Raw genomic sequence first — 22,770 nt, 5'->3', positions numbered from 1 at the left:
ATATTTACTCCAGAAAATTATTAGCCGTTTAGATCAAGACCTCAATACACATACGTAGCGCCCAGTGGAGACTGAAAGGAGGGGTGTAAATTTAAAGACACAGAAAAAGCCTGGAAGAGACTCAGCACACTGGGAATAGGGGCCAGTCATTCTGTCCTTGGTGTTGTCCAAAAATCTTTTACTCTGAAAATGACAACTTGGCGGGGAGGAAAGAGGCAGGTGGGAGGAGGCGAGAAGAATTATAGTTAAATAACAAGTTGCCCTAGCCGGTTTGGCTCAGTGGATTGAGCGTCGGCCTGCGGACTGAAGGGTCCCGGGTTCGATTCCGGTCAAGGGCACATGCCGGGGTTGCAGGCTCGATTCCCAGTGGGGGACGTGCAAGAGGCAGCCAATCAATGATTCCCTGTCATCATTGATGTTTCTATCTCTCTCTCCCTCTCCCTTCCTCTCTGAAATCAATAAAAATATAATAAAAAAGATAAAATTTTAAAAAATGTTAAAAATCTTTAAACACAAACAAAAAAACAAGAGCCCAGCTGGTGTGGCTCAGTGGTTGAACATCAACCTATGAACCGGGAGGTCACGGTTCCATTCCCGTCAGGGGCACATGCCCAGGTTGTGGGCTCGATCCCCAGTAGGGGGCGTGCAGGAGGCAGCCAGTCAGTGATTCTCTCTCATCATTGATGTTTCTCTCCCTCTCCCTCTCCCTCCCTCTCTGAAATCAATGAAAAAAACACTTTTTTAAAAACACAACAAGAAAAGGAACCCACCCAAACATGTCTGGCCCTCGTTACCTTAGGGAGGGCCTCCACGTGGCTCTTCCCACCACATCTGCCTGCACAGCCCGTCTGCTGTCCGAGACCCAGGCCTTTGCCTCTTCTTCGCGAAGGCCTTCCTGTCTCCGTTCTTTGCACCTCGAGCCAGCAGCGACTACTCCCACCTTTGAACAATCCTTTCTTGCTGGCACCGTCTATCTCATTTCCCCAAGAAGGTGTTTCCTGGCGTTGCAACTGTGAAGGCCCCTCTCTGGAGTTAAACAGAATGGCAGGCTCTGGCCCCACAGTAGCTGACCTTTGACTCCTCAGTGCTTGTATCTGGACCCCCTGCAGTGTCTGTGGCCCCAAGGTGAGTGGGCTGCTGGGCAGGTGTGCTCACTGAGCCAGCGGGTGAAGACAGCCAGAGAAGGGCGCACCGCGGCATCAGCTCTGCGTAGCTGGGAGTGTGCGTGACACACGTGCACAGATGGGTCTACACCTCCTGCGTCTTATAGCCGATGATCGCAACTGGCAGGTGCTCTGAGAAAGCAAAGTTCCTAGCGAAGTACAGTGCAGTCGGCAAAGGGAACAGTGGAAATGATCTCAAAGAGAATACGGTCAGCTTTACTTCAGTAAAAAATACTGTAGATGACGTATGGAAGCGAAACTGAACGGCACGTCATTTCCCCGAGAGCCGACACCAGATGGGCCCTCTGCCACACCCTCACTTCGGTGCATTCAGCAAACACCGCTCGCTCAGTGGGCAGCTGCTCCCCAGGGCCCTGGGGGTCGAGGTCGGGCACGTTAGGCTGTTCGTTTTTAATGCTTTCTTCCTTCGTGCTCATCTGTCTGTGTTTTTCCGCAGGGCAGTGATGGCGCTCGGCGATCCACGCTCCTGGAGAGTGACGAGCCCATGGCGTATTTCTATGATGACGTCAGAACCTTATACGAAGGTTTCCAGAGGGGCATCCACGTGTCGAGTAAGCACCTACTGAGTTTATGTGCTGACGCTTAAGGATTCCGTTCCGGAGTGACCTTTCTTCATGTCACTCAGGCCTCCCTCTCCTCCCGTGACTCCTCCAGAGTGAGACCCAGCGCCCACTGGCCCCTCCAGACGGTCCCTGTGGCAGCAGCGTGGGTTCCACGTTCAAACGTGTTCAGCAAGTCGTGTGTTTTACAGGGTCACACGCACATTCGCTCACTGTGGGCCGACGTTCCCTGCAGTCACGAGACCTGCCTCACTGGGCCTGGTCCGGCATTTTTCAAAGCTCTTGATCAGGGACTCATATTTGAAGAAATAAATGCTGGCGTCCCGGGGAAGCAGTGTTCCATCAGGGGCCCTGGGGAAACGGGACGTCCCTTAGTTACTGACAGTGGCGGCAGAGACCCCGATGTCCCACACCGGCCCTCCCCTCCAGCCCTCTTCCAGGCTCGTCCGGGCGCTTCCCAGGATGCCAGCCTCTGCGTGCTTCCCCTCCCCACCTGTCACAGAGCTGTGCTTCCCACCCAGCCAGGGCACTTGGTATATTCTTACTAACCCTCTGAATTTAGGTTGCATTTCTCCTGTTCTGTAACACCTTCCTGGGCCATCATCTTCCAGCCCCTTCCTTCAAGGCGGGGTTGCCCGCCCCCTCCCGCATCCGCATCTGTTTTACCGCCTCCTTTCTGTCCCGTCAGCGCTGCTCCTTGACAGGGCAGCCGTCTCTTCTCTGGGCACCGACTCAGCCTGGCACATGTACGTCAGCGCCCCCCACCCCTCTTTTCGCTTTTGCTTGTTCCAGGCGCCTCTCTAGAAGTGGTCCTTGGGGTGCACGCTCTATTTAAATCTGTTGGCAGTGAGACCGTAATCTCCGTAGGTCACAGACTGCGGTTCTGTTGCCCTCCGTCCCCCACATGCTGCCTGTGACGTGTGCGCGAGAGGTGCCATTGGCTTTTACTTGACACTGGCACGTTGGACTCTGGGTTCACTGTGTCGCCCCAGTGTTCCTGCAGCACATTCATTAAGCCCCACTATAAAGGGAAAGCAAGCGTACTTCTAGATTATTGAATTGACAGATTTCTTCAGAGTTAGTATCAGGGTAAGGGTTTGTCTGTGAGAATAAATAGAAGGTAGATCAGCCTAACATAAGGGCACATGAAAAATATATATATGCCTGTGTGTGTGTGTGTCATTTACCACCACCACAAAGCACACACGTGTGTAAATATACCTACATTTTCCCCGTTGTTAGCAGAGGATGAGATTCATCTAGAAGGATGGGGACTTATGTCACACTTCTGAGTGTCCCCTGATGTTAAGACAAGTCACGTAACTTTTGGGGGTCACTTTCTCTACTTGGGAAATGAAGGACTTCTATGAATGTTTCAGAGAAGTTGAAGAAAAATAAGTTCAGTGTTTTTAGCTTATACTGATTGAAGGGGACTGCTTTACAGGTTATTTTATTCTTTTTTCTTTCCCCAGAGCAGCTTTTTATTCCAAGCTTTAATTTTCCGAGGCTACCGTAAGAACCAGCCGAGAGTTTTTAGACCGGGTATTTTAAAGCTGTGCCGGCGCGCGGTTTGCAAAGATTGCGATCCCTGTTCAGTGGTTCCCATCCCCAGCTGCACTTCAGGGTCATGGGGCGGGGGGGGCGGGAGGAGATATGTGGAGCTTTTGAAAAATACTAAGGCCTATGCCCCATCCCTGTCCAATTACGTCAAGAATGTTGCTAGCAGGGCCTGGGTATAGTATATATATTTTAAGTTCCCCGGCTGAGCCTGGGGCTCACTACACTGTTCTAGAGCTAGAATCCACAAACTTCTCCTGTGAAGGGCCAGACAGTGAATGTTTTGGGGTTTGGGGCCGTCTGGTCTCTGTTTCAACGATTCAGCTGCAGCCTTAGATAATACGTAAGGGAATGAGCGGGGCTGCGTTCCAAAAAGTGTGTTTACAAGAGCAGGTGGCAGGCCTGATTGGCCCTGGCTTGGATGGCCCACCCCTTTTCTTGAGGAATAAAGAAATACTTCTTATGGCCACTGTATTTTCTTTTCCATCTGAAAACAACATCTGGTGGAACTTGTGTTTGGCCGGTCTTTTTCATTTTTGGAGATGACATTGATATACAACATTATATTAGTTTGAGGTATACAACACAGTGAGTCCCACGGTGAGTCTAGTTAACACCCATCACCACACATAGTTACAGACTTTGCTTGTGATGGGGACTTTTAAGATCTGCTCTCTCGGCAGTTTTCACACATACAGTACCGTTTGGCTCACTATACCCTGTGCATTACCCCAGGACTCACTTGTTGACCCCCGGCAGCCGGGCCTTTATTGCAGCCCCTGTGGGTTGAAGAGGCTCTGAGAGCAAGGCCCCTTGGCACTCTCTCCTGTGTTGGTCAGGACGGCCTCGGAGCCAGGCCTCAGGACGGCCTGAGTCCTCACCACTGATTCTGGAACCCACACGCGCACCGCACTTCTCAGGGCCCAGAGGGGGCCACACTCTGCTTTTCCTCCCCCTTCCTCCAGGTCCCCACCCCAGATAGGAACCCCTCAGCTGGCTCAAACAGAGAATGGTGAAGCCAGATGTCTGAGGTCTCAAAGCGGAAGTGTAGAGGCCTCGGTCAGATGGGAGGTGACAACCCTTCCAGCTTCATTCCGATTCCCGGAGAAGGAGCCGCAGGCCCAGCACACAGAGCCGCTGGCAGACCTGGCTTCGTTAGGACACATTCCTGTGTGCGGTCACCTCTGACCGTCTGAATGGGGCAGCTTTTTCCCCGGAGAACGCAGCCTTTCCCTTCAACAACTACAACTGAGCATAAAGTCGCTTGGGATCCATCTATGGAAAGGAACGTGTGTAATTCCAAATGTAAATGACTTCAGTTGTATTTATTAGTGAGCGAGCCTTTAGTGTGAATAATTCATAAAATTAACATGGGTCTTTCTTTCTGCTTATTAGGTACCTAAAAGTCAGGACACTGACTATATCCTGGTATTTCCTAACTTTGCATATGCCTTCTCTCCTCTCATTTCCTCCTCTCCTGCCCCATTTAAGAAACAAAGTAGAAATAAATAAACAAGCAACAAACAAACAAAAAAAAAACCCAGGGAGAATTATTTCCCACCTGAACTCATTTTTTCTAATCTGAGGACCACCAGAGTCTACCGGAGACTTTGTAGAATGAGGTGGACTACATCTTGAGATGTTGATGCGTGTTACACCCATTGCTTTCTCCTTTTTTAGATGACGGCCCTTGCTTGGGCTCTCGGAAGCCAGACCAGCCCTATGAATGGCTTTCCTACAAGCAGGTGAGTTTGGGGCTCTGTGGGCGCCTTGCACAGCTGGAGTGGTTCAGTGTGTGGGTTCTTGGAGCCATCTGCAGAACGTATGTGCCTGGCCAGCTCGGAGCTTTAGGATAACGTGCAGCATCCGGATGGGGAAGTCTGACACAAAGATTTGGGGGAAACTAGTGAAGTGATTTAGCTGGTGGTTCAAAGTACTTAATTTTTTTTATTTATTGATTGATTTAGAGAGAGAGAGAGAGGCGGGGGGAAGGGAGAGAGAGACATCAGTTGGTTGTCCCACTTATTGATGCATTCATTGGTTGATTCCTATATGTGCCCTGACCGGAGAGGTACCTGCAACCTTGGTGTATCAGGGCGACGCTCCAACCAACTGAGCTATCCGGCCAGGCCTTCAGCGCTTTATTTTGGAACCAATGTGGATGCATTGTGGAGTAGAGTATAATTTTGAACATGAAATTCTAGAAATAAAGCAGGCGACTCCGCCCTAGACCCGTGGAGGGATAGGACTGCTCCTCTCTGCCGTGAGAGATTCTGGGAGAGTTGAGAAGCCCCAATATAGAGTAACCCTCATGTGTAGATGAGGAGGACGGGTCCCAGAAAGGGATAGGCTCGCCACGGTCCCAGCTGGTCAGTGGCAGAAGCAGGGCCAGAAGTGGGGTCCGTGCCCTCTGGTGTGGGGCTCAGCAGTGCGTCCTGGCCAGCGTGGGACCCCTGCGACATGTAACCCCAGGGCCGCCATCCACAGCCGCACAGAGACACGCCCGCGCTCATCATGAATACCAAGGACGCGGGGATCTGGCCGTTCTCCCTCGTGTCCCTCCGCAGCCCCACCTCGTCCGCCTGCGGCTGGGTCAGTAGCGGTTTGTGAGGGGCAGGTAGCAGAGCAGGAGAACACTGCCCTTTGGTTGTAGTTTTATGATTCCCATGAGTCCACACGCCCGTGCTTCTCCTCGGGCCCAGTGGAGCCTGCGGACCCGCGGGAGCAGCTGGCGGTGGCGCCAGGCTGCCTTTGTCCCCAGCGCAGCTGCCAGGAAGTGCTCCCTGCTCCAGGGGCGGGGCACACGGGCCTCCGTGCGCACACGCAGGCTTCCTCCTTCCAGGCTTTGTGTGGGCGTGTGGTTCGCAGGTTCTGTCGTCCGGGTGTGTACGTGGAGGGGTTGTCATTAGGAGCCCCAAAGCCAGCTCAGGAGCCAGGCTCTATGTCTCCCAACACCAGCGCACAACGCCCTTCCCTCCCCTCGTCTGAGGATCAGCGGGGTCCAAGGCTTGGCTTGGGTATCTCGAGAGAGAGGGCAAAGAGGCAAGAATGGTGGCACGCCTTGCGTGTAGGCGTGACTGGATGGATTTTGCTGTTTTGTTTGCCTTCCCAAAGCCAAATAATAGTGTTCAAATAGTAGTTTTCGAGATCCCTCCTTTTCGCGTGTGGTGCAAAGACAGTGTGTGTTGCACATACAACACTGTGTGATGGTCTCAGGCCTCACAGCATCCTCCGGTGCTTTCTGGATTACCTGTGTCGCGTTACGTACAGCGATATTCTCCCACATTACTTCTCTCACGTGTCGGCGGGCAGCGAGAACACCCCATTGCAGGCTGCGTTTTTCTGAGCAGACTGAAACTCACCGGGGTTTCTGAAGGCGTTCATCGCCGTGTTGTACCCGTTCGTCAGGCTGGTGGGCATACACACTGGACTCACCTGACGCCAACTTTGGATTTGTACATTCCTGTCTTTTTTTCACTCCCTCGGGGTTCTGACCTTCGAGGGCAGCAACCCCTTTCGAAGAAAGGTATGGACCCTCTTTCCAGAGACGGACAGTCACGCCTGTTATCCCAGGGAGCCCTGCGAACACTGCAGGCACGCCCCAGGTTCCCGTCCCTTAGTGCCAGCGATGGTTGTGAAACCGCCACGGGGTGAGGTGGTGACTAGCATCCTAATGTCGCCCTCTGTCACTGACCAGTGTCGGCTCTCATCCCATGGCAGAGCCACGATGGCCGCCCGTGGCAGAGCCAGTCACGTTCTGGGTACATCAGGTGTGCTTTACCCCCAACAGGTGTGGGCGTGAGCCCAGAGCGCTCCTGAGAAGAAAGGAGAGAACTCCAATTTTAAAGATCTTAAAAGCTTTCTTAATTAGGGCAGGAATGGGGAGAGGATGGGGCAAGTATATAGTCCTGCCTCATTTTTTAGAAATCTGTTTTTACTTGGTTGTAATAATAGTGTGCATTTTTGTGTATTTTTACTTAGGATTGCTGCACATATTCTGAGTTTGGTGTGGTTTCCATAACTGTAATATGTACATGCTGTATGGCATTTCCCAGAGATGTGCATCTGCACCTAACCCAGCCGTGGCTCTCGTCCCCTACAGTTCTGTGACTTTTCAGGGGTGGGGAACGACCAGCCCGCGGGCTGTATAGGACCCCGGAACCATTTGGTCTGGCCCTGCCAAGACCAGATGTTTAGTAAATTAAATGTCTGACCAAATATAGCAGGCCAATTTTTAAATTGGTAATTGTGTATGGCCCGCAAATTATGTTATAAATATCCAAATGGCTGTTGGCAGAAAAAAGGGTTTCCCCCCCGCAGGTAATTTTGAAATATATGTCTTTGTACATAACCATTTATAAGCCTCCCTTTAAGATTGAATTATTTCCTAAGAATAAAGTCTCAAGAGTGGAATTGGAGAGCCCAATGAGAAGAACTTTCTTAGTCTTTTAAAGGATCTTCCCCAAACTTGTGTTTCTGTGCTGATACCACATGACAAGTTTTGGCTGCTTTGCTGCTCTTTATAAATACAAACAAAAAACAAAAACAAAAAAAACAACCCTGCGTCCCTGGATTCCTTTTATAATTTGACGGGATTCTGCAAAACTGAAGTATGAACTGGCCTGGGTGGGAAGCCCTGCCCTGTGGCTGCAGCCGTGGCTCTGCCGGAGGCCGTGAGATCGGGAGTGAGTCCGGTGCGGAAGCCGTGTGGTTCAGGATGGTCCCCGAAGGCGCCTCTGCGCACACCCTTCCCTGTGCTGCCGCCCCGCTGCCCCAGCTTCTTCCCGGCGGGGCCTGAGCTGCCGCTGGTTCTCCTCCCGCTCCAGGTTGCGGAAATGTCGGAGTGCGTGGGCTCGGCGCTGATCCAGAAGGGCTTCAAGGCTGCCCCCGACCAGTACATCGGCATCTTTGCCCAGAACAGACCTGAGGTAATGCCGGGCAGCCCCGACCGACCGACCGACCGACCATCCGTCCGTCCATCCGTCCGTCCGCGGCTCTGAGCGTTCTCAGCCGGAAGAGCCCGTCAGCCCACACCTGCCCCTGCTGGGGACCAGATCCTGTGGTCTGATTTCTCCTGAGAATGTGGCTTTGGGTTCCACCTTAGAAAGTTACACGTGTAAAACCCCAAGCCAAGGCCTGCTTAGCTTTTAGGTGGGGGGGGAAATCACTTTATTAAACATTATTGGCTTTGCTTTTTTAAACCAGATTCCCAAGCAAAACCCTTATAGCAGGTAACTAACAAAGGAGTCCTCTGTGATTAGAAAAGCAGCGTTAATGACTTACAAAGAAACTGGCATACAGTTTTGTCCGTGGCAAACTCATGTTTTCTCTCTGAAGGACGTACTTTTCCCTCTCGGGTTACGAAGTGTAAAATACCACGGGCCACAGGGAAGGTGCCTCAGCGTGGCCCAACCTGAGTTTAATTTAGTCTCCGGGCTGCTGCTTTGCTGTCTGGCCCAGCCATGGTGCCTCCGTGAGCCCTTGTCTCGGAGGCGCTGCTGGTGGCGGTAGTGAGCAGATGAGTGGCGTAGCTGCCGTGCAGAAGCCTAAAGGAGTCAGTGGATTCTTAGACCTGCGTGTGTCCAGAGGGTTTGCTGGCTCAACCCGTGTGCCACCAGCTGCCCATAAATTAGAACGGCTCCTCCGTGTTTTATGTCCTGCTAAGGGAAAAGCAGCGTTTTCCAGAGCTGGGTCATTCCCAGGCTCATGGAACTTAATTTCTTCCATTTGAAGTGAAACCTATTTAAAGGAACACACCCACAATTTTTGTTTTAGGGAAATTTTATAAGGAATCTACAATTAAGACACACAGTCCTTGTTTTAAGAAGTAGTTCTCTTCCTATATTTATGAGTTAGTTTAACAAATGTTTGTTGAATACCTACTATGCACCAAGGCACGGTGCCAGGCACCGAAGTACAACGGTGACTTGGACCCACTCTGAGGTTCTGTGCAAAGACAGACAGCCCCACAAGCTGATGCTTCCTCTCTAACATGCCGGGTGTGGTCAGAGGGCCAGTGGATTATGGGAGCGCAGTCAAGGAGGACTCCTGGGGTGGCAGCTGAGTGGAATCTTGACAGCAGCGAGGGTGGGGAAGCCAAAGGAATGTTCGCACCAAGCAGCGTGTATATGTTGGGAGAGCTTGGAGTCGCAGGAGAAGGGCAGGGGAGACAGGACCACATGCACCACTGTACCTGCTAAGGAGTGTGGGCCTTACCTCCTGGTCGGTGGCTTGAAATTGGTTCCAAGGGGGGGAAGGAGAAAAAACAGTTGCAGGTCAGGTGAGTGTGAGTGGGCCGTGCTCCCTTCCGTGGCAGCTGTGCCTCAGTCTGGCCTCAGTCTGTGCCGAGTCAGAGTCCGGCGGAGGACTGCGCTGCCGCTGGGGGTAGCGGGCGCCCCTGAGGATCCTGCACAGTTGCCTGGTAGGTCGATGAGTTGCTACGTGGCTGCCGAGTTTAGAGACGAGATGACCAGTTACTGCATCACTTCTTTACGTCGTTCCTATTCTGGGGAGATTTTGCCAGAACAATTTGCCTGTTGGACAAGTGCATCCCTCCTTCCCCGTTCCCAGGCCCTAGTGCACACCTCAGCCAGACTGACCTTCCTCTGTCCACAGTCACTGTTTCGCTGAGAAACCCTCAGAGGCTGTGCCTCGCCTGGGGACCAGAGCCAGGCGCCTCCCGAGCCAAGGGCTTGCCCCCACCCACGGCTAGCCTTCTGGTCCTCACTCCCTTGGGGACCTCCAGGCCAGCCAGTGGCTCACTGACCTCCTTCCTGCTTTTAATTCTGCAGTCCCCGCTCTTGGGATCTCCTTGCCTTTCTATCTGTCCAAATTGTGCTGCTCTTGCAAGGGGCAGCTCAGTTACTCCCCCAGAAAGGTGGCCCTCGGGGCTCTGAGTGACTGGCTTGTGTTGTTAATTATCGTTCACAGTTGCCTCAGTTCTCCCAGCAGATTGCACCTCCTTTTAGGCTGGGGCTAGTGTTTGGTCCTCACTATGAATCCCTCGGGCCTGGCATAGAGTAGTAGATGCACTTTTGACCTAGTGTTGGTCTCCGTGCAGTGGTTCCATGACGACCTGTCGTTTTCTCTCCCAACTCTTACTCTTTGTCTAGTGGGTGATCATCGAGCAGGGATGCTTTGCTTACTCCATGGTGGTCGTTCCCCTCTATGACACCCTGGGAACCGAAGCAATCACTTACATAGTCAACAAAGGTACGTTGTGGTCTTCGGGTGGACACTGGCCTTGTTGTTAGATTCCGTGATTTACATTTGCCTATATTTGATTTGAAAGGGATTTTATATTTAAACTAGAGGCCTGGTGCACGAAATTCGTGCATGGGGGGGGGTGTCCCTCAGCCTGGCCTGCACCCTCTCACAGTCTAGGACCCCTCAGGTAGGGTTCCTAAGCCTGGCTGGCAATCAGGGACTATCAGGGCTTTCCTTCCCCTGGCTGCCGGCAGCTGGCCCGTCCCTGCCGCTGCCACTGCTTGCCGTCTGTCAGTGCTGCCACCCTTCCCCAGCCACCAGTTGCCTCCCTCTGCAGGCGACAGGCGTGGGTGCAATTGCTTGGCTGGCCTGGGCCTCCCTCTGTGGGGCGATTGATCACGGGGCCCCCAGATCCATCTCCCCGTAGAGGGAGGCCCCACCCACCCATCGCAGAACCACCAGCCGGGTGGCCTGGGCTTCCCTCTGTGGGGCAATGGATCACGGGGCTCCATGATCAGTAGCCCACCCGGCCAGGGCTCTGCAATCGATCTTCGCTCAAAGGGTGGCCTGGGCCTCCCTCTTTGGGGTAATCGTGGAGTGCCCCTACCTGTCCCCATCAGCCGCCCCGCAGAGGGTGGCGTGGGGCGATGGCGGGGCCCCCTGACCAATCGCATCATACCCGCCTTGGCTGGCCTGGCGCCAGTGCATGTCATAGCATGGTCGTCCGGAATGTCGTCCGGACAGTCATTCTGCTGTTCAGTCAATTTGCATATTACGATTTTATTATTATAGATGTCCATCTGCCTTTTTAAAAATTACAGTCAAGCTCATTTTCCAGAGCATCTTGCTCATTGTACTCTTGTTTTCCAGCTGAACTCTCCCTGGTTTTTGTGGACAAGCCAGAGAAGGCCAACCTGTTACTGGACGGTGTAGAAAATAAGTTGACCCCAGGCCTTAAAATCATAGTTCTCATGGACTCCTATGGCAGCGATTTGTTGGAACGCGGCAAGAAGTGCGGGGTGGAGATCATCAGCATGAAGGCCATGGAGGTGAGTCCTGTTCTGCCCAGGTCTGGAGGGGTCCCAGGGCCATCTGGGCACAGGGGTGGCATCCAGTGGACCACACCGGCTCAGCCCTGGCTGGCTGCCTTAGCCATGAGCGATACGGAGCAGAAACTCCTGTCTCGTGTGAAAAAGAATTCTACGTGCACGCCCAGCGTCACGGTCCCATCTGACAGAGTCCTCTCCTCCAGCGAGTGGCAGTGCTCACCCGTTTATTCCAGAGCCGGACGCACCGCGCCAGTGAAGGCCGGAAACGTGATGTTCAGTTGCAGGCAGGGACTTAGCTTTGTGCCTCTTTAGGCTGTAATGCCTTTTACTCTGATTTGTGTAAAACGTAGCCAGATATGGACATCCGCCTCCTTATTCTTTTTTCCTAAGTTGCTTTTGTGGAGGCCTGGTGAATTTCCAGCAGGGGTGTTGGATTTGGTTTATTTGCATACTCAATTTCTTCAGACTCACATTCATTACCGTGTTAGAGGTGACATTCTGGGAAAATGAGTGCGGCTCACACTGAAATTGGCTGTTAGGCATCAGCTCACGTGGGAAGCTGATTCTCCCCGTTGGCTTGGAAATTAGAGTTCAATCCCACATTGCAGGCAGGAGGGGGACCTTGCATGTACACATCACAGCAAGTAATAGCTGCGTAGAGTCAGCAGTTCCCTTTCTGAAAACCTTATGTGCTTTCCTGGATCTGTTATAAATAGGGTTTAAAATTTATGTATGGTTTTCTATAAAGCATCGAGGCTATATTAAATAAGGATCTATCAACCCTTTCCTGGGGAACTTTGATGTTAGAGAGAAACTGTCATTTGTTGTAATAGACAGACACACACTCACAGTCACACATCACACACTCACAGGCACACATACTCACACACACATCACATGCTTACACAGTACTCTCACACATTCACAGACACATACATCACACACTCACAGACACATACATACACATCACATGCTTACACAGTACTTATACATTCACACACACATCACAACTCAGAGACATACACACACAGACACACACATCACACACACAGAAACACACACATACACTCATACACACATACAGTCATAGCCACACATGTACTCACACATTCGCTCACGCACATACACACAGCAGTATGGAGCATGAGTCCATCAGAGCCAATAGATGTATTGTTAAACTGGGTTGTTTTACTTGTAATTCCATTTCATAATAACGTAATCTCTTTTTCCCCATCTCCTCCTTCTCCCTAACCACCCCTCCACAAACACACACACACACACACAGGAATTTTTTTGTCTTTTTTGACTACTATATGATAAAGAAGTAATTTTAAGGTTAAAAGTGTAGATGGATGAGTGAAGATTATAATATAAAGTTTATATTAAAGTCCTTATTTATAAAAGACATTGCTTTATACTTACCTCTGTAATATGATTCATATTTTGTTTTAAAATTTTGTGAGCAAAAGATTGTTTTAAGAAATGAACTTTTCTTGGCCTTGTAAAAGCTTCCGTTTATTGTAAAAGTTGTTACATGTATCTCTAGTTGACGCCGCACACCTCTGTTGATTTCATTATTCTCGTACCTTTTTAAATGTGAGTATAGTTGGTATACACTATTATGTTAGTTTCAGGTGTACAATATAGTGATTGACATGTTTATACCTTAGCGTGTGTCCCCCACTAATTGTAGCAATCACCTGTCGACACAGACTTACTTAAACTTGGCTTGATGGCTGATCTTGTGTCACGTTTATATTACTATATATTTATGTGAGACCAGAAACAGAAATATTGGTATTTGGAATGTTTGCATTTTTTCCAATATTTTATTATAAAATTTTTTTAAACATGAAAAAAAGTTGAAAGAATAGTACTATAGATGGCCATGTACCCTCCAAAAGTCTACAATTAACATTTTAATGTATTTGCATAATTCCACGTTTGTCCCTCACTCTGTCCTCTAGTCATCCATCAGGCTTTTATTGAATACGTTTTCAGTAGGTTGCAGATTGCATCACCCTGAGAACTACCGTGTGCTCGTCATTAACCGAACGCGGTGTTTTCTGTTTATGGCTCTTCTTTTTGGCATTTGGATCCTAAAGATGGCAGTTGTTTACGTTTATGATTACTGCGCTTTCTTCCAAACGATCACATCAGACAGGTTTCCGGCCATGAAGCTCTCTTGGCAAATAGCGCACTGGTTTGGATAACATGGTTGTGTTGGTGGCCGTTCCGCACCAGGTGTTGGGTCAGTGGGTTCAGCAACCTCTGTACTTGAGTTCTAGGAAAAAATTCAGGGCCAAGACTAAATACCAGAGAGAATTTATTCAGAAAACCACAGAGGAGGAAGAAATGAGCTCAGGAAACCAGTTACAGAGGCAAAAGAAGGGCCCTGGAGCTTAGGAGAGAGGAAGGGAAGGGCAGAGGGCCTGGGGGGAGGGGGGCAGGGAGGAGACAGGGAGGGGAGGGCAAGGTGCGATGTATGGGCCCTCCCTCCTAACAGCTTTTCAGGCTGGGAGTTCAGGGGCGGTCCCAGGGGAGGGTCTCAGTAGGATATTCATCAGCTTTTCAGGTGCGTCCTTTCAGGGTCTCTACCGATTGCTGATTGCTGGCCGGGCAGGGGGTTGTCATCCAGTGCCGCTGGTCCGGTTTTGCTGCTTTTCTGGGCCTGGAGCTGAAGTACAACTAGACGCCATCTCTAGGGAGGAGAGGCCAGGAGGTCCAAACCGCAGGACCAGGGGGGTCTGCTCGGGGAGGAGGTTACCCTGGGGGTGAGGGCCTTGATTTTCCAGTTTTGCTCATGGCTAGGCACCCGGGCTTTCTGCCCTGGTGAGTTTCTGTTCTTGGCTCACCGACCTTTCTCTGGCCTATCACAGTTCCCAATAAAGTGAGAGCTAAGTTGCATATCACTACTGCTTATTTGATTTAATATCAATTTTTGAGGCATGAGGGATCTCAAGAAGTTGTGTAAGAATTTTGAATAGATGAGTGGAAATTCAGATCTGATAAAGATTATTTTGAAAAAAAAAATGAGGGAATTCTCATTGATTTAGTTCTTAGTTGGCTTCCGTTTGGATGTTAGTATTCCTGTGTTTAATCAGCGACCTGCTATGCACGTAACTTAAAATGTAAAGAAGATGAAAAACTGTTGAAAACTGCGCTGGACAGAAACTCGCTGAGGCCTGCGCGCACCCATGAGATGGTTATTAATCTAGGTGCGCTCACTCCGTGTGCCCACGGCCGCGGCTCAGTTTCCATGGGAAAGCAATATACAGAGTTCATTTTAGAAATTAACGGAGATGGAAGTTGTCACAGAAACGGCTTCATGCAGTAAACTGACCCGAGTCACAGTGAGCTTCTCCTAAACGAACCCATCCTTCTTTTTGTTGCTGTTCGTCCTCACCTGAGGGTATTTTTCCATTGATTTTTTTTTTTTTAAATAAATCTTTATTCATATTATTACAATTATTTCTCCTTTTTCCCCCCATAGCTCCCCTCCACCCCTTTCCCACCCCACCTTCTGCCCTTACCTCCCCCCCACTGTCCTCATCCATAGGTGTATGATTTTTGTCCATTCTCTTCATGAACCCCCCCATACCCCTTTCCCCCTGAGAATTATCAGCCCACTCCCTTTCTATGCCCCTGATTCTATTATATTCACCAGATTATTCTGCTCCTCAGGTTTTTAATTCACTTGATTTTTAGGTTGGCTTGTTGATAGATATGTATTTGTTGTTCATAATTTTTTCTCTTTACTTTTTTCTTCTTCCTCTTCTTTAAGAATACCTTTCAGCATTTCATATAGTACTGGTTTGGTGGTGATGAACTCCTTCAGCTTTTTCTTATCTGTGAAGCTCTTTATCTGCCCTTCAATTCTGAATGATAGCTTTGCTGGGTAGAGTAATCTTGGTTGTAGGTTCTTGCTATTCATCACATTGAAAATTTCTTGCCACTCCCGTCTGGCCTGCATAGTTTCTGTTGAGAAGTCAGCTGACAGTCGTATGGGTGCTCCCTTGTAGGTAATTAACTGTTTTTCTCTTGCTGCTTTTAATATTCTCTCTTTGTCTTTTGCTCTTGGCATTTTAATTATGATGTGTCTTGGTGTGGTCCTCTTTGGATTCCTTTTGTTTGGGGTTCTGTGGGCTTCCTGGACTTGTAAGTCTATTTCTTTCACCAGGTGGGGGAAGTTTTCGGTCATTATTTCTTCAAATAGGTTTTCAGTATCTTGCTCTCTCTCTTCTTCTGGCACCCCCATAATTCTGATGTTGGTACGCTTGAAGTTGTCCCAGAGTCTTCTTACATTATCTTCAACTTTTTGGATTTTTTTTTTTGCTTTTTGCTTTTTCGGTTGAGTGTTTTTTGCTTCTTTGTATTTCAATTCTTTGACTTGATTCTTGTGTTCCTCTATTCTGTTTCTGGGTCTCTGTATAATATTTTTTATTTCAGTCAGTGTATGTTTAATTTCTAGTTGGTCCTTTTTCATATCTTCGAGGGTCTCGATATATTTATCGGCCTTTTCTAGGATATTCTTAAAAAGTCTTATAACGGTGGTTTTGAATTCTATATCCAGTCGTTTGTTTTCCTCCATTTCTTTCGTTTGTGATCTGATTCTTTGACCCCGCATTTTCACTGAATCCCTGAGTTGGTAAGGTAGATATTTGTGCTAGGTTTCCAATATGGCCCAGTGGGTCTGCTTCCCCAGTTAACCTGAGGTGGACACTCTTGGTGCACCCCTTTGTGGACTGTGTGTACAGCCTTGTTGTAATTAAGTCTTTATTGTTGTTGGTATCACTGGGAAGAATTGACCTCCGGGCCAGTTGGCTGTAAGGATCAGCTGTGTCTATGCTGGGAGAAGCCCGGTGCTGGAGACAGCCTTATAGGATTAGACTTGCCAAATTGCAATAGCCTCTGTGCTCAGCTTGGATGGGGTGGAGTCTCAGTCTTGGCTTCCTGTCAGCCTTGCCCTTGCGCGCATGTGCGCTTTCAGTCCTCCGCCTTCCCCAGCTCGAGTCTCCGCCTGAGAGTCCAGACTCCCCCCACAAGAGCGTGGGTCCCCAAGGGCTCGCCTGGAACTGGGGTTCACTGCAGTCAGAACTGGGGCTCGGTGCAGTCAGAATCCTCTGACTCCCCTCCACTAGGGAAAGCCTGTGGCAACCCCCGCAGCCTTTGTGTGCACCGGCGCGGCGCGTGTGCGCACTTTCAGTCCTCCGCCTTCCCCGGCTCCCGAGTCTCCGCCCGAGAGTCCAGACTCCCCCTACAAGAGCGTGGGTCCCCAGGGGCTCGCCTGGAACCGGGGTTCACTGCAGTCAGAACTGGGGCTCAGTCAGGATCCTCTGACTTCCTTTCACTAGGGAAAGCCTATGGCTACCTCCGCAGCCTTTGTGCGCACTGGCCCGTGTGCGCCTTCAGACTTCTGCCTTTCCCAGCTCGCGGTCCGAGGCTTCCTTCCCCCTTCCGCCAGAGGAAGTCAGCCAAGCTCTCAGCCGCCCTTCCTCTCTGCACGCACAAAGCCCCTTTGCCGTACCTCCAATTCTCTGTGAGCTTTTCTCCTTCCTTCTAGTTGTAGAATTTTCACTCAGCCTGCTTTCCTGTGGTTCTGGATGGTGTCCGTTCTGTCTTTTAGTTGTAGTTTTGAAATTGTTGTGCGAGGCAGCAGTTTAGGTGTTTACCTATGCCGCCATCTTGGTTTCTCCTCCATTGATTTTTTAGAGAGAGTGGAAGGGAGAGGGAGCGACAGAGAGAGAGAAGTACCGATGTGTGAGAGAGAGACATTGATTGGTTGCCCCCTGCACACCCTGACCCAGGCTGGGCATCGAGGTATAGGCCCTTCACCGGAATCGAACCTGAGCCCCTTCAGTCTGCGGGCCGACATTCTAACGACTGAGCCAAACGGGCCAACGCAAATCCATCCTTTGTAGCCTTCACATCCATTCTGGAGCAGCCTTAAATCTTGCATCCCGGCCTGTTTGATATTCAGAGGTTCCCAAGTCCTTTCTCCGCCCCACGTGGGGTGTACAGTACTTGGGCTTCTGAAATGGCTGGCACTGAAATCTGCAGGCTGACTCTCTCTCTCCGGATGGAGGTGTTCTTTATGCAGAATTGGGTGAGCAGGTACCTTGCTGTGCTCTGATTTGGGGACCAGGCTAGCTAGCTCTTTGGTGAGTCAGGAGCTGGGTTTTGTGAAAGGCCAGAATAGGGAGTAGGGGCCAGGAAATCTATTATGAAACACTCTGATTCCTGTCTTTTGAATAAATCCTATTGCAAAGGCCATCCTGATACCATTTACAGTCTTGTGTAAGAGAGAGGTGTCTGGACAGGGCTCCTTAGAGCAGTGGCTATGTTGTTTTGGTTCAGGTAGATTTAAGTTGCCGTAGTTTATGTGATAAGAAATGTATGCTGTCTTTGAGCAGCCGTCAGTGAATCCCACAGCGAAGCCAGGTGGAGGGACTTGATGTGACCGACCTCCTTCTTTGCATTGAGAAAAGTGCCCATTTAAGGTGTTTTTCTCTTTTCTTTAGGACCTGGGAAGGGCCAACAGGAAGAAGCCCAAGGTAAGCCTGTCAGGCCCGCCACAGTCCCCTGGCGTTCCCACTCGCTGGTCACCTTGGAGACGAGCAGGAACGCTAGGTGATGGGTATGGCTCACAGTTGTCTATTCTGACTTACGCCGCTTTCTTCTCCTTTAACGTGCTGCAGCCTCCAGCACCTGAGGATCTTGCAGTCATTTGTTTCACAAGTGGAACCACAGGTAAGTTTTGCAGTGGGCTTGCTTCTGAGTGACCTGCCAGTGTGTGCTCCCTGCCCCTTTTGAGGACGAGTTACTTGAACTGTAGATGGACCGAAGGCAGAAGAGACGGAAGTGGTTCAGACACTGTCTTCTTATCACTCTGCAAATCTCTGGCGCCAGCCCAGAATCTGAGTGTCAAATATTTCCTCAACCATTTATTGAAGGTGACACTCCATCCATCATCCTGAGACACAAACTGTATCGGTGACTTACAGAAATACAAACAAACTCCTGGTTTTTCTTCTCCTATTGCCACACACCCTCCACAATTTGCCCATAGTAATAAAGATTGTTTACGATACTAAGTTTCATGGAAAGGCTTGCAGATCGCTCAGGAACTTACGTGACTCAGCATTTGGCTCTCCCGGGTGTACCGGGCACTGAGGCCTCTGAGGCCCTAACCATGGAGGGTTCTGGGCGTCCTCTGTGTCTGTCGTTCGGTTGGGATGGAGTTTCTGTCCTCTGACTTGGTTCTGCTCACGTGTGTTCCTCAGGCAACCCCAAAGGAGCCATGATCACTCATCGAAACATAGTGAGCGACTCCTCGGCATTTGTGAAAGTGACAGAGGTAAACTTTTGGGATGATGCCATCTTTCTTCATGTTCATTGGTTGGCATTAGGCCTCGAGAATGAAAGTGGTAAAGGCGGGGGAGAAATGACCCTGTTGTGCTTTTATAGTATCTCCTATCCCAGTGGGGGGAAAATAACTCCCTTAAGTTGGCAATGAAACGTTAGATGCTGCTGAAGGTTTTGAGTTATTATTACCTTTATGGTCGGTTTGACTTCCATTTTATCAGAAGGACTAAAACCTCGAATTTCAGTTGCTATCCAAGTGTCTTAGTCTGCGTGGGCTGCCTTAACAAAGCAGCCCAGACTGAGCAGCTGAAACAGCAGAGTTCTGGACGCCAGAAGTCCATGATCAAGGGGCCAGCAAATTCAGTTTCCGGTGAGGGCTCTCTTCCTGGCTTGCAGACAGCCGACTTCCCGCTCTGCCTCGCATGGCCTTCCCTCTTGTGCAGAAGGAGGATGAGAGAGGTCTCTGGTGTCTCCTCTTCTTACAAGGACACAGGTCCTTTTGGATCAGGGCCCCACCCTTATGACCTCATTCAACCTTAATTACCTCCCAATGGCCCTGTCTCCAAATATGGTCACATTGGGCTGCTAGGCCTTCAGCATATGAGTTTGGAGGGGACTGCGGGGGAGAGACACCATGCAGTCCGTGACACCAAGGGCATATTTCAAACCTGCCCTTTAGAAAGTTGCTATTGAACAGCGTGAGCCTCTCTCTCAGACCCTGGCACGGTTTGCGTAATTTGCGCGCTCGGTCTCTGTGGGTTCTGTCTGTGACAGGAGCCTGCGCCTCTTGGTTTGGGAGAATGGGCATCTTGCTGGTGTAGAAGGTCCATCCCTCTTGGTTTGGGAGAATGGGCATCTTGCTGGTGTAGAAGGTCCATCCCTCTTGGTTTGGGAGAATGGGCATCTTGCTGGTGTAGAAGGTCCATCCCTCTTGGTTTGGGAGAATGGGCATCTTGCTGGTGTAGAAGGTCCAAACTCACACCCTCTTAGTCCCAAAGCCCTCCCTTGGTATATACTTTCTACGCAGGAGTCAACCCTCACTACCTGGCCAAAGCACACCTTTCCCTTTCTAATGGGCCTTCAAAGAAAGCTTCAAGTGCATCCGTGGCTCGTGAGACAGATGGTTATAGAACTTGGTTTAAAACACTGTATTACTGGGGCATTCTCAACATCGTAAAAACCTCTAGGCATACTAATGCAGATGATGTGTTGCACTAAATCAGAAAATCGAAAACGGTAAATAGCATTGAGTCTGATTTCTTATCATATAGCAGTTTCCTACAGAGAAGTACTAGTTTGGATGCAGGTCATCCTGGCATGAAATTGATCTCAGGTTGGGCATGTCCAGGCTACACCACGTGCTCTGGGACGCCTATGCTCACCCCGGACTGGCTAATGACACGAGCACTCGGTGCAAACTCTCGCTGTGCCGTCCATGAGGAGCCGGGCATGGAAACCAGATGTCCCGACTCAGTCCAGATACAGACCTATTGCCATCCGCGCGTCAGGGGAGAGCAAATCCCTGAGCTTGCATTAGACAAACCGGGATGTATTTCATGGGTGAAGGGGGCTTTATGGTAAAGCTGTTGATCAAACTAAAATACTCCAGATGCACTTGTGCTGAAGATAAGAGGAGCTTGGAAATCCAGTTTCTCTTACCTTCTCTCCCGCTTCCCCCGTACAGCAGCATAACATGCTGTCTTACGTTGGACTAGATCTCATATTTCCACAACATAACACGCTGCCTATGTTGTGCTGGATCTTAAGTTTCTTACCGTTAGGTGGAATTGAGCTTGCTGGGTACTGGGGTACTATAATTTTGAAATAATTAATGATTAGAGCACACGATCCCATAACATCCCAATTTGGACAAGATATTTCTTATTTTGGCTAAAGTCCTGAGTGCATTCACTTTGTCATTAGAAATGACCTCCACCCTATCTGAGTAGCTAGCAGGGGTCCTCAAACCAAGGCCCGCGGGCCACATGCGGCCCGCCGAGGACATTTATCCAGCCCGCCGGGTGCCGCTGCCTGTCCTGCTTAGCAGCCGACTCGTCCCGGGCCCACAGTGCGCATAGGAATTTGTTCATAGTTTTTTTTTTTAACTATAGTCTGGCCCTCCAACGGTCTGAGGGACAGTGAACTGGCCCCCTGTTTAAAAAGTTTGAGGACCCCTGAAAGGTATTGCTCTTCACTCCTTAGTGAGAAATAAGCGCAGATCGTAAGCCTAAGCCTTTCTCCTGAGTGTTGAGGGATCGTGTGCTCTAAGGGACGTGGGAAATGACTGGAATCTTAATGCCTCTCTGCCTGCTGGTGTCTTTGCTTCCAGAACTTTGTCAATCCCACCCCAGATGACACTCTCATCTCTTTCTTGCCTCTTGCCCATATGTTTGAAAGAGTTGTCGAGGTAAGGCGCTGCGGTTTGTTTTCCTTGCTTGCCTGTTTGTTTGTGTTCTAAGATGTTGTGTTTTACAGAAGGTACTTGGCCTGAATGCCAGTGACACACACATTTCGTTTTTACCACTTGCACACATGTATGAGCAGCTCATGCTGGTAAGTTTGACCTCACACTGTCACCCGTGCGTAGTTCTTTGCCGAGCCCCGTTTTAGAAATGGTGCTAATTATTTAAAAGAGTAGCATGTTTTTTTTTTTTCTGGGTCTGGCTACTTGAACTTGAATCATTCATTTTAAAATTAGAAGCTCAGACTTTTGAAGGATATGAATGTGGACATGATTCCAGAAAGATGAACTATAAAAGTAGAATTTTTATGAATTCCATTCTGTAAAGGCCTCTGCTCTGGGAGAAGTCTCGGTTTTTTATTGTGCTTGTTCATAAATGCACAAGTTGGCTTAAGACTAATTTTTTTTCCCCAAAATTCTAAGTGACCTTGGAAAAGCAGGATGATCTTGACCTTTGCCTGGGCTCCCGGTACACAACTGGGTGACTAGTTTAAAAACTGGCCAGGAGCCACCTTTTTCCTTCTTGGACAGTTCTGGGTTGTATTCTGTTTTTGTTGTTGTTGTTTGTTTTGTTTTTAAACCTTTATTGTTGAAAGTATTGCATATGTCCCCTTTTCCCCCATTGACTCTCCCCGCCTGCCCCCTCTGGATTGTATTAGAGGAGAAATGAGCAGCATTCCTTTACTTAGCAAGTCTTTATTGAGCAGACCCATGCGCCACACCCTGTGAGGTGTTGGTGACAGGTGATTACCAAGGGCCCCGCCCTTTGATTGCCTGCGCCCTATGGGATTTCCTCACCCCTGAGGACCAGGGATCTTAGCTCCCATCTTCCGTCTTCCTTCCGCCTCCTGCACACCTCAGGAGAGCTGCGAGCTTAGCACGAGGGGTCAAATGAGTTGATAATGGACCATGTGTACCTGGAGGTAGTGTTAGACGTGTGCCTGGGAGGCGGGACACACGGGCACAGCCTCTGAGCTTTCATTTTTAAGCAGTGAACCCTGGTGTGCCTTTCTAGTGGTTTCTGCTTTCAGGCTTGAACCATTTGACCTTCCATTGCATCATCATTTTTTAAATTTTACTTATTTTTTTATTAATCCTCAGTTGCGAATATGTTTATTGATTTTTTTAAGAGAGATAGGAAGTGGCGGGGAGAGAGAGAGAAACATCAATTGGTTGCCTCCTGTACATGCCCTGATGACAGGATAAAGCTCTAACCACCTGGGCCACCTGGCCTGGGCTGTTGCATCATCTTTTTCTTTTTAAAATTTGAAAGAGGCAGGCTACTTGCCAAGTGCACATGGCTTGCCGGTACAGATTGATTCTAATAGGAAAATATTCATGCAATAGATTGTAGCTGAATGACAAGCCACACTGGTATGAGATGTCCT

At 49.6% G+C, this 22,770-nt stretch overlaps 1 protein-coding gene across 12 annotated transcripts in view; it reads left to right on the top strand.

Annotated features, from left to right (window-relative positions):
• ACSL1 (acyl-CoA synthetase long chain family member 1) overlaps positions 1 to 22,770 on the top strand; it is an 81,931-nt gene that overhangs the window by 47,741 nt on the left and 11,420 nt on the right. For 8 of the 12 annotated variants that reach the window (XM_080660855.1, XM_080660846.1, XM_080660849.1 and 5 more), the window contains 9 exons: positions 1,621 to 1,735; positions 4,982 to 5,046; positions 8,128 to 8,229; positions 10,414 to 10,513; positions 11,378 to 11,556; positions 18,078 to 18,110; positions 18,255 to 18,306; positions 18,840 to 18,913; positions 21,251 to 21,328. In XM_080660855.1, coding sequence (XP_080516981.1) covers positions 1,621 to 1,735; positions 4,982 to 5,046; positions 8,128 to 8,229; positions 10,414 to 10,513; positions 11,378 to 11,556; positions 18,078 to 18,110; positions 18,255 to 18,306; positions 18,840 to 18,913; positions 21,251 to 21,328 — 798 coding nt within the window. Of the gene's footprint in view, positions 1 to 1,620; positions 1,736 to 4,981; positions 5,047 to 8,127; positions 8,230 to 10,413; positions 10,514 to 11,377; positions 11,557 to 18,077; positions 18,111 to 18,254; positions 18,307 to 18,839; positions 18,914 to 21,250; positions 21,329 to 21,396; positions 21,475 to 22,770 lie in introns of all 12 variants that reach the window. The other 4 variants (XM_080660856.1, XM_080660847.1, XM_080660857.1 and 1 more) reach the window with 1 other exon arrangement.

The sequence above is a fragment of the Plecotus auritus genome (assembly GCF_963455305.1).
Source record: "Plecotus auritus genome assembly, chromosome: 3".
In the NCBI taxonomy this organism is placed as follows: Eukaryota; Metazoa; Chordata; class Mammalia; order Chiroptera; family Vespertilionidae; genus Plecotus; species Plecotus auritus.
Note: the sequence above shows the minus strand (reverse complement) of the source record. Positions and strands in the feature narration are given on the sequence as shown.